At 39.6% G+C, this 14,385-nt stretch overlaps 1 protein-coding gene across 2 annotated transcripts; it reads right to left on the bottom strand.

Moving 5' to 3' along the window:
• Positions 1-1,423: 1,423 nt before the first annotated feature.
• LOC132978274 (L-amino-acid oxidase-like) lies at positions 1,424-10,775 on the bottom strand. 2 transcript variants are annotated; one of them, XM_061043424.1, is made up of 8 exons: positions 10,670-10,775; positions 10,203-10,257; positions 4,678-4,901; positions 4,221-4,333; positions 3,504-3,705; positions 3,365-3,433; positions 3,092-3,228; positions 1,424-2,623 (listed from the first exon to the last, which is right to left on the bottom strand). In XM_061043424.1, exons 2-8 carry the CDS (start codon positions 10,231-10,233, stop codon positions 1,822-1,824), a joined length of 1,578 nt encoding a protein of 525 aa, XP_060899407.1. In that variant the 5' UTR covers positions 10,234-10,257; positions 10,670-10,775; the 3' UTR covers positions 1,424-1,821. The 2 variants fall into 2 exon arrangements, with proteins under 2 accessions (XP_060899407.1, XP_060899406.1); XM_061043423.1 differs by lacking the exons at positions 10,203-10,257; positions 10,670-10,775 and having other exon boundaries at positions 4,678-5,223.
• Between the last annotated feature and the right edge of the window lie 3,610 nt (positions 10,776-14,385).

The raw sequence follows: 14,385 nt of genomic DNA, 5'->3' as shown, positions 1-14,385 counted from the left end.
CATAGTACACTTAGAGACTGTAGGTACCACGAGCAGGTCTGATAACTGAAGGCTCTACCTCCCACAGTACATTTAGAGACTGTAGGTACCACTAGCAGGCCTGATAACTGAAGGCTCTACCTCCCATAGTACACTTAGAGACTGTAGGTACCACGAGCAGGTCTGATAACTGAAGGCTCTACCTCCCATAGTACATTTAGAGACTGTACCACGAGCAGGTCTGATAACTGAAGGCTCTACCTCCCATAGTACATTTAGAGACTGTAGGTACCACTAGCAGGCCTGATAACTGAAGGCTCTACCTCCCACAGTACATTTAGAGACCGTAGGTACCACGAGCAGGTCTGATAACTGAAGGCTCTACCTCCCATAGTACATTTAGAGACTGTACCACAAGCAGGCCTGATAACTGAAGGCTCTACCTCCCATAGTACATTTAGAGACTGTACCACGAGCAGGTCTGATAACTGAAGGCTCTACCTCCCATAGTACATTTAGAGACTGTAGGTACCACTAGCAGGCCTAATAACTGAAGGCTCTACCTCCCACAGTACATTTAGAGACCGTAGGTACCACGAGCAGGCCTGATAACTGAAGGCTCTACCTCCCATAGTACATTTAGAGACTGTACCACGAGCAGGCCTGATAATTGAAGGCTTTACCTCCCATAGTACACTTGGAGACTGTAGGTACCACCAGCAGGCCTGCATTCTGGGACCGTAATGTTCTCGAGGGACAGTACGGCACTAGTAGCTCCTTCAGGTAAGATGGTACCTGGCCACTTAGAGCTTTGTAAGTGAGAAGAAGGATCTTGAATTCTATTCTAGACTGTATAGGGAGCCAGTGCAGAGAAGCCAGGACAGGAGTGATGTGGTCCCTTTTCCTAGTTCTGGTCAGTACACGAGCTGCAGCGTTCTGGACCAGTTGAAGAGTCTTTAGAGACTTACCAGAGCACCCTGACAAAAGAGAGTTACAATAATCCAGTCTGGAGGTAACAAATGCATGAACTAGTTTCTCTGCATCATTTTGCGACAGGATATTCCTGATCTTGGATATATTACGAAGGTGAAAATAGGCTGTTCTTGAAATTTGCCTGATGTGAGAGGTAAAGGACATATCTTGATCAAATAGAACTCCTAGATTTCTACTAACCGAATGTTTGTCAGATTATTTCTCAGTTTGATGGTTACCTTAAGATGTTGATTCATCAGAACTGTCATTTTCATTCACTAAATACATTTTTGAACAAAAAAAGAAAATAATATGTCATTTAAAAAAACTTAGTATGTACTTTGTAATATGATAATAATGAGTTGAATTTATATAGCACCTTTTAGGGGGCACTTTACAAAGTAGAGTGACCCTTAGAAAAAAGAAAAGAAAAACCAAAGTGAGACAGCTAACAAAGGATGGAGAGGCAGTGTTCAGGGAGGTTGTAGGCTGTGGAGAACAGATGGTGTTTTCCCAGTTTATTAAATGAGTCCAAAGATGGAGCATTGTGGATGTCTGAGTGGAGGGTGGTCCAGAGGTTGGGGGGCTGTATCGCTGAAGACTCTTTCTCCATAGGTGCAGAGTAGAGGTGTTTTTCTAAACGTTTAAATGCTAAATGTTTAGAAAAACAGGATGAACATTAGTCATAAAAACATACATTGGTGTAAGCAATAGTCGTAGCTAAAACCCGTTCTTAAACAAGAGTTACAATTCCTGACAATATCTAACCCTATGAAATACATCAGTTTGACCAAACAAGAATCATGGTAAAAGAGGGAATCATAGTTAGCCTCCTCCTTAAAACCACTAAAAAAAGGCCAACTTAAGACCCTAGAGCTCTTCTCTTTGTTGAGTTTCAGTTGAGTGTTTGTTCACCACTTTGTTGATGTTCCTAGCAGCCCTTATAGCAGACTTCATAGATGTCTCAATCCAAGCATGAGGAAAAGCTGTGTGCTCACCAGCAAAGTGCACCCTGCCTTCACTTCTGAAGAGCTCCTTAGAGTACTCTAAATACTGATAGGGTGTAAAGAGGGCAAAGGCACCCAAGCTGTAAGGATCTTCACTCCACCTCTTCACAACCACCCCTGTGCACAGAGACCTGACATGTTTGCCATGGATCTTTTCCAAATCTCTCAGAGCCAGATCTTTCAGGTCTTCATCACTTGCTCCTAAAAAGAGGAGGGAGTCATCAGACCAGGTGTAGGAAGCCAGGAGGACGCCGACGGTCTTATTTGTTGGGAAACTGTGGCTGGGGTAGTAGATGTAACGAGAGGGTCCATCTGTGATACTCTTCCCTCCTTGTATCCCGTCCTCCTCCCAGAACTTCTTGCTGAAGGTGAGGATGATTTTAGTGGAGCTCTCATAGTGGACCCCCCTCAGGGCCTCCATTTTTTTAGCGGAGAGTGATGGATCAAAGTCCAGGAAGAGGGCGGCTTTGGCTGTGGTAGTTACCAGGACAATGTCAGCGGGTATTTCTGTCAAAGATGACTGGTTGCCTTTCTGATAGGAAACAGTAACTCCCTTTTTTGACTGGCGTATGTGTTTGACCTTGGAGTTAAGGTGAATAGGGACATCAAGGACAGTGAGGAAAGCTGTAGTTAAGAGATCTGACCCACCAGTGACTTCATCGTACCTGCAATGGAAAAAAAATCCTCATATATCCTTCTAGACAGAAATGGTGAAGAGTGATAATAGTATGTTGACAGAGTGAAGCTACTGCCTACTTTTACGGAAAAATATAGAAATATTGAAGTATTCTTAGCAAATACTAAAAGAACAAAGGGTGAAAGTAACAAAGGAAAAGAAAATAGAAGCACTTGATGGAGTACTATTCTCTAATATATGAAGTCTTTCAACAAACTTGTGGGCATGGGTCAAGCTGTAAGCAAAAGCAGTTCAGCTGGCAACAAGTTAAAAAGGTATCAATCAAACCCTGGTGCGGACCAAACAACCATTCTGAGATACATAACGTCATGAAGCGTGCTCAGTTTACAAACAGGCGGACTCAAGGAAAGTACCCAGGAGTACCCTGGCTTTAAAGTAAATTGTAACATTGACCTAAAATCTTTTTGGATGAATGTACAAATGTGGGAAAACTTACGTGGTACTGTCACTGACGTCTCTCTGGAGGTAGATTATCTCAGTTAAGGCCAGATGCATAAGACTCTGTTCATTGAGCAAGTCTCCAATCATTTGCACCGCCTGTGGACTTAACCCACCTTCTTCTTTCAGATACTCCTGGGACAAAGCACACAAAGGTTTTCTACATTTCTACATATTAACCATAAAAAGAAAATAAGGTTTTTCTGCTGTTTCTCCTAGCACACATTTTTTTTTCTAACTTAATATCTCATGAGATCACAATATGAATTACCTTTACAGAATAGTGATCGTATTTCTGTAGTGCAGCTTTGCAGCCATGTGCCTCCACCTCTTCTTTCACCTACACAGAAGATCGCATTTTTAAGTTGTTACTGCTATCAGATAGCATCCCTCTTATTAACATACAGTACCTTATCTAAAGCTTGCTGTAGCAGCTGGTCCGCTGACTTGCCCCTCTCACTTTTTGGCAATTTATACTTCAGGATGTCAGGGTTTGCTTTCACGGCATAATTCTTCTTTCGCAGCCCTTTGACCAGGTAAAAAGTGTTTATGTCATCCATGACAAATGTATTCAGCTTCACGCCAAGTTCATTAGCAAACCAGCGGATGATACTATGGAGAGAAGAGAAATGTGATATTAATTCTGGCCACATAGGAACATCAATACGATTATCAATATGGATTCCATGAAAAGTAATATAGTCTTGATCCGATTAGCAGACAAAATTACTACAGATTTAGACATTAAGGAGGTCAGAACTGCAGCATTCATTAATTTGTCTCAAGCTTTTGACCCCATTGATCACAAAAAAATAATAACTCAGCTCCGAGATTATTTTACAGCGGTGTTCTCGAAGGGTCCTTTTTACGATTGGATTGGACAATCTTTATTGTCCCTGAGGGGCAATTTGTTTTTTAACAGAAGTCCATACAGCCGATACACATCATAAAAACAGCACCAAGACATAAATATGTATAAAACAGAACTCCCATGGATATCATCATGATGGACGTGGGTGAGATGAGAGACGTAGTAGAAGTTTAATGCCTACAGCTGATTTAGAATAATGTGTTTTACCGTTACATTTTTTATCTTGTTTTGAACAGAAAATTTAATTTAAACTCACAGGTGAAAACTTGGTATCCTCATGGCTCCCAGTTCAGCATACCAGCCCTCTTTTTCATTCCTGTAGGTCTCTACCCGTCCTCCAACACGACCACTGGCCTCTAATACAGTCACCTTTTCAGAACAGATAAATATAGTAATAACCCACATCGCCCAATGTGTGTCTGTCTAACTTTTATGACAGGGAAAAATGCATGATGTATCCAATGAAAGGGTGTGTCATTTTGAAACCCAAAATTATTTGTTGACAAGCACATTTATGAAATTTAGCAGATACAACCTTTTGCAAAGAACCACCGTTATAAAGAAAGGTACATTTTCAGTCAGGGTGCACATTCACAATCTTCCTCATCTTTAGTAAAGGAAGCACTGAGACATTCAAACACATTTGGTTCCACACAGATGCTGTTCCTAAAGTGCCTTTCTGTGGCTATAAAGCATCCACCCGCCGTCTGTACCTTGTGTCCTGCGTCTTGCAGTAATTTGGAAGCTGTCAGTCCTGCCGCACCCGCTCCAACAATAACAACATGATGGGATGAGTTCAAGTGTGGGAGGCCTTTCTGCACCGTCTGTAGCAGTTCATCATAATCATTGTCCTTGAAACAATCAACCAGTTGTTCCTTCAGATTGACAGCTGCAGGGTTGATGCAGAACACGCTGAGCAGAAGCAGACAAACAGCAACTGGAAACACACACCCCCCCAGAAAAAGAAAAAACACACACATCAGTCCAACAGGAAGTGTTTGTAATGTAGCCTCCCTAAATCCTATCATATGCATTTACTTTATACATCTAAACACTGTGTTTAGTCTAAAGACCCTTAATGGCTAACTTCCACCAGATGTGCAGGGCTTCTAGTTTTCACGGAGCATCAATTTAGCACAGAAAAGATCAGGCGGGATGGGAAGTCAGTGACCGAAACCAAATTAACATCCGGTTTATTTTCAGAATAAAACACTCCGTTTTGACAGTGTGGAAATATGTCCTTGTGTGTTTGATTATCAATCAATCAATCAATTTTTATTTGTATAGCGTCGTATATGTGTTTTATACGGTTTTATACCATACATACATACATTGTAGGCCGCGGTGATATGACCTCAAATCAACATCACGATTAATTGAATATTTTACCTCGATTACGATTCATGACGGATTATTTCGTTTTTGTTTTTTTGCTCTCATAGTTCATTGACAAGGTCTCTACTGTAAATATGCTAAACTATTAAAGCTGGTTTCTAATGACAGAGTGCATATCTGATTAACTATTTTGAGGTTATTAATGAATATGTCATGATTTGGTTTTGTATTTGAGTTTCCCTGTTTTCCCAGTGTTGCTGGTTTTTCCCTTGTGTGTTTCATGATTTAGTTTGTCCTCAGTGTTTCTTGTATTCCTGCCTCTGTGTGTTTCCCAGTGTGATTGTCCTCACCTGTGTCTTGTTAGTCTCACCTGTGTCTTGTTAGTCTCACCTGTGTCTGATTACCCTATGTCTATTTAGTCTCTGTGTTTCTTCCCTTCCAGGTCAGTTGTATGTTGTAAGTTGCCAGTGTTGTTTGTTGTATGTTGGAGTGTCAGTGTTTCTCAGTGCTTGTCAATTTTTGGATTTTCTCAGTTTGGACATTTTGATAGAAAGTTTTAGTTTTTGCCTTTTTGTTTAATTAAATATTTTTGGTTTCTGCACTTGGGTCCACCTCCCTTGTTTTACACACTGAACCGTAACAGAATGAACTGACCAACTATGGACCCAGCAGACCAAAACCCCCTTCACCAGGCCCTCTCCAGAACAAGGAGCCCTCATTGGAAGACAATATGCTACAGAAAGTTATGGAATCTCTACAGAGTCTTCAAAGGAATCTCTCCCACATCAACTCTCAGCTTACGCAGCTTTCAGGTCAAGCCGCTACTCCTGGTACATCACGTTCAACCTCTGTTCCCATGCCCCAGCTCAAGCCTCAGCCTCCCTGTGTTCCAGCAGAGCGCTGTCTGCCACCAGTTACAGCAGAGCGCCGTCTGCTGTCCCCTGTGCCTGTATCTGCTGAGCTGCGTCTGACTCCCCTGTCTCCGTGGGAGGCCCTGCCCACTCCTATGACTCCTGGGTCTGCGTGGGAGGTTCTGCCCACTCCTGTGTCTCTGTGGAAGGCCCCGCACACTTGGACTCCTGTGCTCTCGTCAGAGGCCCTGCTGACTCTGCCCACCCCTGTGTTTCTGTGGGAGGCCTGGCCTCTCACTGGTCCCGTGGGTTCATCTGGTCGGCCTCACGGCTGGCCCCCTGATCTCCTCTCTAAGCTTGGTCGGCCCACCCAAACTGCTCCCTGTGTTCAGTCGGCCTCCTGAACTTTCCGGGCTATGTGCCCTGCCTCCAGGCCGTCCGCCTGGAGGTCCTTCCCTCCCGTGTCAGTTCATGTAAGTTGCTAGTGTTGTTTGTCGTATGTTAGAGTGTCAGTGTTTCCTAGTGTTTCTCAGTGCTTGTCAATTTTTGGATTTTCTCAGTTTGGACATTTTTGATAGTTTTAGTTTTTGCCTTTTTGTTTAAATAAATAATTTTTGGTTTCTGCACTTGGGTCCACCTCTCTTGTTTTACACACCGAACCGTAACAGAATATTTCGAACTGAGATCAAAACATCACGAAATGAAAATGACACATTTTAGTTTTAGAGTATAAATGAACTTCTCTAAAACAGAAGAAAATAAGTAACTTGCATTTCTTGCAAACAGTTTTTCTGCAGTGTTTACGTTTAACCTTTTTTGTTCTGTATCATATTCCCTGAAGACAAAATGTTTCCAAACGACGGACATTTCTTTCATGTCCCAAAATGGACGTGTGACTGCCCTGGAAATAATTGAAATCGATTAGAGGTTCTGTCCAGCTGTGCTGATCCGTGCTGCGGACGGAGGACACAGCCTGTGGGTGTTAATGACGAGGGTGCACGTAGCCATAACAGAGAGGACACGCATGCACACTCATCTGGGTTAATCACGACATTTAGTCCAATCAAAAGCACAACTTCTACTTGGATCAAAAGTCAACAACTCGGAGTGGATCTGCCTATTACAAGAACAAATACACAAAATCAGCGCTCTCATTTTACAGAATCAGAAGAATGCTTGGTGTTGGGAAACTTCTCCTTGGCATGTGACATGCAATAAACACATCCACATTTCATGATGAGTTCTGCTTTCAGTATGAGGATGTGAATCACAGCATGATGAAACAAAGAGAGGGAACTCCTTCTTTCTGAATGTGTCCAATCAGCAGAGAAGGAAGAAGACAGAGGAACAGGCTTTTTATTAGCTTAACTTTTGGTTACTGGAAAATGACGAACTCCTTATTTTGGAGGGAGTTCTCCTGGAAAGTTCAAATAAGATACTTCAAAAGGCCTAGAATCCAATCCAAATACAGTATCACATCAAATTCAAATTAAAAATAAAAAAAAACGTTATTTGTCCCTGGGGGGCAATTCAAAGGCACACAGAGCAGTAAATTAACAACAGTGCAAGTAAACGAAACATTTTAACCTAAATATAAAGTGTCAATTTAAATACAACTTAAAGCTTAAACTTAACTTAAAATACAAAATGTAAAAAGAGGAGATATAAGTGGACAGTGATTGGACTAACAGATGTAAACAGATGTAACCATAACTATGTGCAGTAAACGAGAAGTAAATATATATATACAGAACTATGTGCAGCAGTGACCAGATGTAACCATAACTATGTGCAGTAAACGAGAAATAAATATATATATACAGAACTATGTGCAAGTAGTGACCAGATGTAAACAGAACTATTTACAAATGTTTTTATGGCGTGCTTGACTTCTCTGTTTACCTCCTTTTTCTCCATTTCGGAGCCGGTGAAGAAGACCCTTTTCTTCTTGTTGAGGACCTCCTTGAGCTCTTTGGTGATCCAAGGTTTATCGTTGGGGTAGATTGTGACTCTTTAGGAGGGGATGATGTTGTCCACACAGAAGGAGATGTACGATGAAACAGTGTCCACATGCTCATTAATGTTGTTGGAGGGGGCTAAGAGGTTATCCCAGTCAGTGGATTCAAAGCATCCTTGTAGTGTAAGAATGCTTAACAACTTTCTTAACCCTCTTTATTACAGGAGTATATGCTGGAGCGAGTAGGACGGCATGGTGGCCAGCAGAGCCAAGAGGGGGGAGAGCAACAGATCTGTATGTGTTAGGAACTGAACCATAGCATTTATCCAGTGTCTTCCCCAGGCGGGTGCTGCATGTAATGTACTGCTGAAAGCCTTTTAGTGCTTTTTCAGGAGAGCAATGGTTGAAATCGCCCAAGATGAATTTGGGAGAGTCCGGTGATATGAGTTCCAGTTTATTTAATAAGTTTGTGATGTGTTCAGTGGCTGTGGCTGCATTAGCTCTGGGTGGATGTAAACCAGGATGAGAAAAAGCTGTAGAAATTATCTGGGGAGATAGAAAGGGCGAAGGGAGACAGCTAGAAGCTCAATGTCCGAGATGCACAGTTTCTCCCTCACGACGGTCGTCGAGCACCAGCATGTGTTTACATAAAGACACACGCCGCCGCCATGTTGTTTCCCAGTGAGCTCACTGTCTCGATCAAGTCTTAAAGGGGGGGAGAAGCCATCAACGTGCAGCGTGTTATCATCGTCGTTCTTATTTAACCACGTCTCAGTAAAAGCAAGAACAGAGGCAGTCCTGTACTCATGCATGTGGTTAATGTTGGCCTGTAACTCGTCCGTTTTATTGCGGAGGGAGCGTACATTAGCCAGGATGATAGATGGAAGCGGCCGTTGTTTACATGTCTCCCGTTTAAGCCTGGCTCTGATTCCTCCCTTTCTCTTTCCCCTCCTGGTTACCTTGTTATTTTTGTGAGCGGAGTTGTCTTGGCTGACTGAGTTATCCTGGAGAATTTCTTCGGGAAGCATGTCTGTGTTGATGGCATGATGAGTTTTAAATCCGAGCTGCAGCAGAATGTCTCTCCAGTAGGTGGTTCGCGACCCGCCAGGAACGTTGTTTCTGCTCGCAGTCACAAACTCCCAGAGGAGCCAAACGTGCAGAAATGTCCAAAAAAGAATTCGGGTATCCATGCCAATGGTAAATAATTCCGGGGGATGAAAAAGAAAAGAAAGAAGAAGACTGCCGTGCTGTAGTCCATTTGTCGCGGTGTTCATGGTTGTAAACAAAGAGCAGGGCTGCGAGAGGACGAGCGTGGGAAAAAAGAAAGTCCGCTTCGTCTGTGTAGTAGCGACCAAAAGTTAGAAAACACACTCTTCCTGTGTGTCCTCGGGAAAAACCATGGAAAACAATATATCTAAAGAAAAATAAACAGTAGAAAAACGTAATAAATGCTAAATAAACGCTAAATAACTGCTCTGTGAGCCGGCCGGTCTTCTGCACGAGCAGTGACCCGGAACCGGGTCAAGCTGCTTGCGTAACTGTGGAGAAGAAAACGGCAACCACACTCACAGACTTTTATTAGCAGCAGCAGCAGACGACCACCCTGGTTTCTGTTCACAGTTTCATGTAAACTGTTCTACCTTTAATTAAGTGGTGTCAGAGTTCTCTTGGAGTTCTGGCTCTGTTTATCCAGGGCAAATTGTCAGTACTGTCCTTAAGAGGTTAATGTGTACCCACTGATATTACTTTATCACAATTGCTGTGAAATTTAAGTTATTAGGGGAGAGTGGAGACTACAAAGGACGAACGAAATCTGATCCACGATCTATGACTTTACTTTCTTTGGACTCGTATTCCTGGATGGCTGGTGTTGCGCTTTTTCTGGACTCAAAACAAACAAAACTTGAAGGACATTTGTATTTATTTTTACTAATGTTGCTATGTTGTTGTATCTACCTGTACGCTCCAAATAAAGATACGATTTAAACAAAAAAAAAACTATTAAATAAAAAGTTGTTTTTTAATCATAAGACATGGCTGCCTCCAATGGTTCCTCTAAATGAAAATAAAAATCACATTATTGTATCAAACTCACATGGTTTCCGTTTCACCACATTTAGATCCATCTCTGGTTTTCTTTGTTTCTTCTTCTAAAGCATGAGGACAAGAAGAGGAAGAAGAGAGACCCAATATTACAATACTGGACATTTTGGACTGAACTGGACTCACATGTTTAACTTTAGTTTTTTTAATAACGTTAAATGATTCATTAACAGTAGAAGTTCAAGAACTATTTATGAGACAAAAGTAGAATCTATCTGCTCACCATGCCATTAAGTATTCAATTTACGAGTTTTATTGAAATTTGAGATTACCATTGACTTCAACACATTGTGTCTTTACATGATTAAGATATATATTGAACCTTACTTCACTTCCTTCATAACAAGCGTTTAAAGGTTATAAAATAATAATCAGCTGGTGAATGCAGAAGTGAAACAAAGATCAAACAGTCTAAAACATGTTTATATTCTTGGTGAATTTTATAATATGAAGACAGACCTTTGAGTCGATGATGAAGACAGTCTCATGTTACGGCGGTCTGGGAGGACATCAGAGCCTTTTATAGCTGCTTGGTCTGGGCTGACCTCAAACAGCATGATATGTTTCTTCTTTACAGACGTATGAAATTGGAATTTACCACAACAACTGCTCAGGTCTCATGACCCAACCCAACATTTAAACATGGTCACTGGTAACTTTCCCAGATTGCAAGACAACATTAAAAAATTGTTGAATCAACATTAATGTGTTGTTGAATCAACATTTGAATCTGATGTTGGATCAACGTCACTTTTGCTTCCTCCATTAATATTGAAACCACTTTGAAATCATAACTAAAAATCAACAATGATTCAACTGTTTTTCAACCACAGCAAACTCCTCTCACTGTAATACTTCTAATATCTCCTGCTTTATCTACAGCCAGGATAAATGTCATGAAATATAGCTCTATATTTAAAATCAGGCTTTAGGATTAGGGAAGGGGAACTGAGCCCGTCTCACGAAGGAGACAGGAGGTTCATGGTCCTGGTTGATCTCATAGCCCCGGTCCCAGTTGTGTTGGCAGGGATGTTGGCGTTTCCTGCCGTGACGGACCTCCGTCCAACCCTCATCAAAGTACACCATGTTTATGGCTTTTTAAATTTTTTGTGTGTGATGTCGCCTATATGTCGTTATTTATTGCTAATGTTTTGGTGTTTTATTTATTAAGTGGATATGAAATACAAATAAATATTTATTAATGTGTTTTTAAATTAACTTTTTAAATGAAAAGGACTTATCAATCAATCAATCAATTTTTATTTGTATAGCGTCAACTCATAACAAGTGTTATCTGGAGACACTTTACAAAAAGCAGGTAAAATACCTTACTCTTTGTTATGTTACAAAGACCCGGCCTATCCATCATGAGCACTTTAGCAAAGCAGCAAAAGTTACAGTGGTAAGAAAAAAAAAAAACTTACAATGAAATGAAGTAAATGGTAAATGGACTTGAGCTTATATAGTGCTTTTCTAGTCTTCTGACTACTCAAAGTGCTTTTACACTGCTTGTCACACACTGATGGTAGTGATGATCGCTATGTAGTATCATCCATCAGAAGTAACTAATCTCATTCATACACCACCACTGAAGCAGTGGGAGCAATTCAGGGTTAGGTGTCTTACCCAAGGACACGTTGCTCAGCTGGGGATTGAACCCTCAACCTTCTGGTTGAGAGGTGATAACTCTACCAACTGAGCCACAGCCGCCCTACCCTACCTGCCCTTAGTACACCCTAAGTGTTGTTTTTAAAGAAAAATAAATTTGTTTTTAAATGTTTTTTTTAGAAGAAAATGTGTGTGCCACGGGCAACATTTCGACCCTTTGCGGGTCTTCTTCAGACCAAGGTACACTGAAGGATAACGAAAGAAAAAAATAGCTGGCTGTGTATGCCATAGACTGTAAACTGTAAACTGATAAACTATACTGGCTGTGCCATGATACTATAACTTAACTGTGCTCGAGATTCATATTAATGAACGATCAGATCCGTAGTCAAATTCAGCATATAGTTGCGCATCACCGACAATAACTTTACTTTACAGTCTGTTAAAGTAAAATAGAATATGTCCTGATGGTCTGCATTATATTACTTTACGGTCTGTTAAAGTAAAATAGAATATGTCCTGATGGTCTGCATTATATTACTTTACTTTACAGTCTGTTAAAGTAAAATAGAATATGTCCTGATGGTCTGCATTATATTACTTTACGGTCTGTTAAAGTAAAATAGAATATGTCCTGATGGTCTGCATTATATTACTTTACGGTCTGTTAAAGTAAAATAGAATATGTCCTGATGGTCTGCATTATATTACTTTACGGTCTGTTAAAGTAAAATAGAATATGTCCTGATGGTCTGCATTATAATACTTTACGGTCTGTTAAAGTAAAATAGAATATGTCCTGATTGTCTGCATTATATTACTTTACTTTATGGTCTGTTAAAGTAAAATAGAATATGTCCTGATGGTCTGCATTATATTACTTTACTTTACGGTCTGTTAAAGTAAAATAGAATATGTCCTGATGGTCTGCATTATATTACTTTACTTTATGGTCTGTTAAAGTAAAATAGAATATGTCCTGATGGTCTGCATTATATTACTTTACTTTACGGTCTGTTAAAGTAAAATAGAATATGTCCTGATGGTCTGCATTATATTACTTTACTTTACGGTCTGTTAAAGTAAAATAGAATATGTCCTGATGGTCTGCATTATATTACTTTACTTTACGGTCTGTTAAAGTAAAATAGAATATGTCCTGATGGTCTGCATTATATTACTTTACTTTATGGTCTGTTAAAGTAAAATAGAATATGTCCTGATGGTCTGCATTATATTACTTTACTTTACGGTCTGTTAAAGTAAAATAGAATATGTCCTGATGGTCTGCATTATATTACTTTATGGTCTGTTAAAGTAAAATAGAATATGTCCTGATGGTCTGCATTATATTACTTTACTTTACGGTCTGTTAAAGTAAAATAGAATATGTCCTGATGGTCTGCATTATATTACTTTACTTTACGGTCTGTTAAAGTAAAATAGAATATGTCCTGATGGTCTGCATTATATTACTTTACTTTATGGTCTGTTAAAGTAAAATAGAATATGTCCTGATGGTCTGCATTATATTACTTTACGGTCTGTTAAAGTAAAATAGAATATGTCCTGATGGTCTGCATTATATTACTTTATGGTCTGTTAAAGTAAAATAGAATATGTCCTGATGGTCTGCATTATATTACTTTACGGTCTGTTAAAGTAAAATAGAATATGTCCTGATGGTCTGCATTATATTACTTTACTTTATGGTCTGTTAAAGTAAAATAGAATATGTCCTGATGGTCTGCATTATATTACTTTACGGTCTGTTAAAGTAAAATAGAATATGTCCTGATGGTCTGCATTATATTACTTTACTTTATGGTCTGTTAAAGTAAAATAGAATATGTCCTGATGGTCTGCATTATATTACTTTACTTTATGGTCTGTTAAAGTAAAATAGAATATGTCCTGATGGTCTGCATTATATTACTTTACGGTCTGTTAAAGTAAAATAGAATATGTCCTGATGGTCTGCATTATATTACTTTACGGTCTGTTAAAGTAAAATAGAATATGTCCTGATGGTCTGCATTATATTACTTTACTTTATGGTCTGTTAAAGTAAAATAGAATATGTCCTGATGGTCTGCATTATATTACTTTACGGTCTGTTAAAGTAAAATAGAATATGTCCTGATGGTCTGCATTATATTACTTTACGGTCTGTTAAAGTAAAATAGAATATGTCCTGATGGTCTGCATTATATTACTTTACGGTCTGTTAAAGTAAAATAGAATATGTCCTGATGGTCTGCATTATATTACTTTACTTTATGGTCTGTTAAAGTAAAATAGAATATGTCCTGATGGTCTGCATTATATTACTTTACGGTCTGTTAAAGTAAAATAGAATATGTCCTGATGGTCTGCATTATATTACTTTACGGTCTGTTAAAGTAAAATAGAATATGTCCTGATGATCTGCATTATATTACTTTACGGTCTGTTAAAGTAAAATAGAATATGTCCTGATGATCTGCATTATATTACTTTACGGTCTGTTAAAGTAAAATAGAATATGTCCTGATGATCTGCATTATATTACTTTACGGTCTGTTAAA

The sequence above is a fragment of the Labrus mixtus genome, chromosome 1 (genome assembly GCF_963584025.1).
Source record: "Labrus mixtus chromosome 1, fLabMix1.1, whole genome shotgun sequence".
NCBI lineage: Eukaryota > Metazoa > Chordata > Actinopteri > Labriformes > Labridae > Labrus > Labrus mixtus.
This window is presented reverse-complemented; position numbering and strand designations above follow the sequence as displayed.